At 40.9% G+C, this 1,340-nt stretch overlaps 1 protein-coding gene across 1 annotated transcript in view; it reads left to right on the top strand.

Moving 5' to 3' along the window:
• LOC106012760 overlaps nt 1-1,340 on the top strand; it is a 17,319-nt gene that overhangs the window by 7,925 nt on the left and 8,054 nt on the right. Inside the window, exon 4 of the mRNA XM_035971715.1 lies at nt 599-788. Within this exon, the coding sequence (XP_035827608.1) occupies nt 599-788 (190 nt within the window). The remainder of the gene's footprint in view (nt 1-598; nt 789-1,340) is intronic.

Here is a 1,340-nt window from a genome sequence, read left to right as displayed (position 1 = left end):
GGATTTGCCCAGCGGACTGACGTCATCGCTGAGCGAGCCGTGTTCGGTTTGTCCTCGTACGAAGTTCCGCGACGTGACAGGAGACGATTTAACTGTAACAGTTGTGAGCCGGCGTGATAAACAAACGCGACAAAACAGCTGTGAATCACTTGTCTATTTTAACGCCTTCAAATCGGCAAGGCGCTTTTTGACTGTTGATACATGTTTGTTTTGATTTACTTAAAACTGAATGAAAATCATCATCACCAATAAATCTCTTGTCAACTGTCCAGTTGACAAAAATTTGACCGGCACCGCCGGTCTTGTCCAGTTGAATGACAACCGCCCCTGATTGTAGTCATTAGATCTAACATTTTTTTGTGTGCTTCTGATGAAGCCCTTGACTGGGCAAAACGTTAAACTTTTATAACATTTTCTGGAAATTCTCAACCCATTTTTATTCCTTAATGTTTACAATGATGATGATGATGATGATGATGGTGATGATGATGATGATGATGATGATGATGATGATGATGATGATGATGATGATGATGATGATGAATCGTATTTTATGCTTTCAACATTTTTGTTCTGTGTAAGTACTTGCCAATCTTAGCTTCAAAAACCGAAAAACCTGTCCTTTTACGCCCTCAACCGCGGTAACCCCGTCTCTTTGTCTCAGGAGTGTTCCCCGCTGGAGATCGTCAACTTGCTCAACAATCTGTACACTGAGATTGACCAACGGCTTGACCACCATGACGTGTACAAAGTGGAGGCTATCAACGACAGCTACATGGTCGCTTCTGGTACGTTTCTTTAAAGTCTAAAAGTGTTGTTTTTTTGTCTCTGTTTTGTTTTGTTTTGGTTTGTTTGTTTTGGATTTGTTTTTTTACAGAGCACATAAGAACATTTTGTGTTGTTGGTACGACGCCATCCCAGTGCTGTCGAAGACGTACCTTTGTTCTCCAAGCAGACCATTATGTTCATCGCTGGTAAATTAATTGCACTCAGTAGGCCTTGCGACTCCTGACTAATCAACGGCAACAGCGACAACGACAACGTACACTAAAACAAAATCGATAACAACAACAACAACAACAACAACAACAACAACAACAACAACAACAACAACTGCAACAACATCATCATTAACAATAATAACATCAACAACAATAACAACCACAGCAACAGCTATAACGAAGGCAACAGACCTGAGTTCGATTCCTGTGTGAGGTTGGCTTTTATTATCATTATTTTTTTTGTATTGTGTATGTGTGTGTGTGTGTTTGTGTGTGTGTTCGTGTGTGTGTGTGTGTGTGTGTGTGTGTGTGTGTGTGTGTGTGTGTGTGTCTGGCCAA

Source organism: Aplysia californica, unplaced genomic scaffold (genome assembly GCF_000002075.1).
Source record: "Aplysia californica isolate F4 #8 unplaced genomic scaffold, AplCal3.0 scaffold00488, whole genome shotgun sequence".
Taxonomy (NCBI): domain Eukaryota; kingdom Metazoa; phylum Mollusca; class Gastropoda; order Aplysiida; family Aplysiidae; genus Aplysia; species Aplysia californica.
This window is presented reverse-complemented; position numbering and strand designations above follow the sequence as displayed.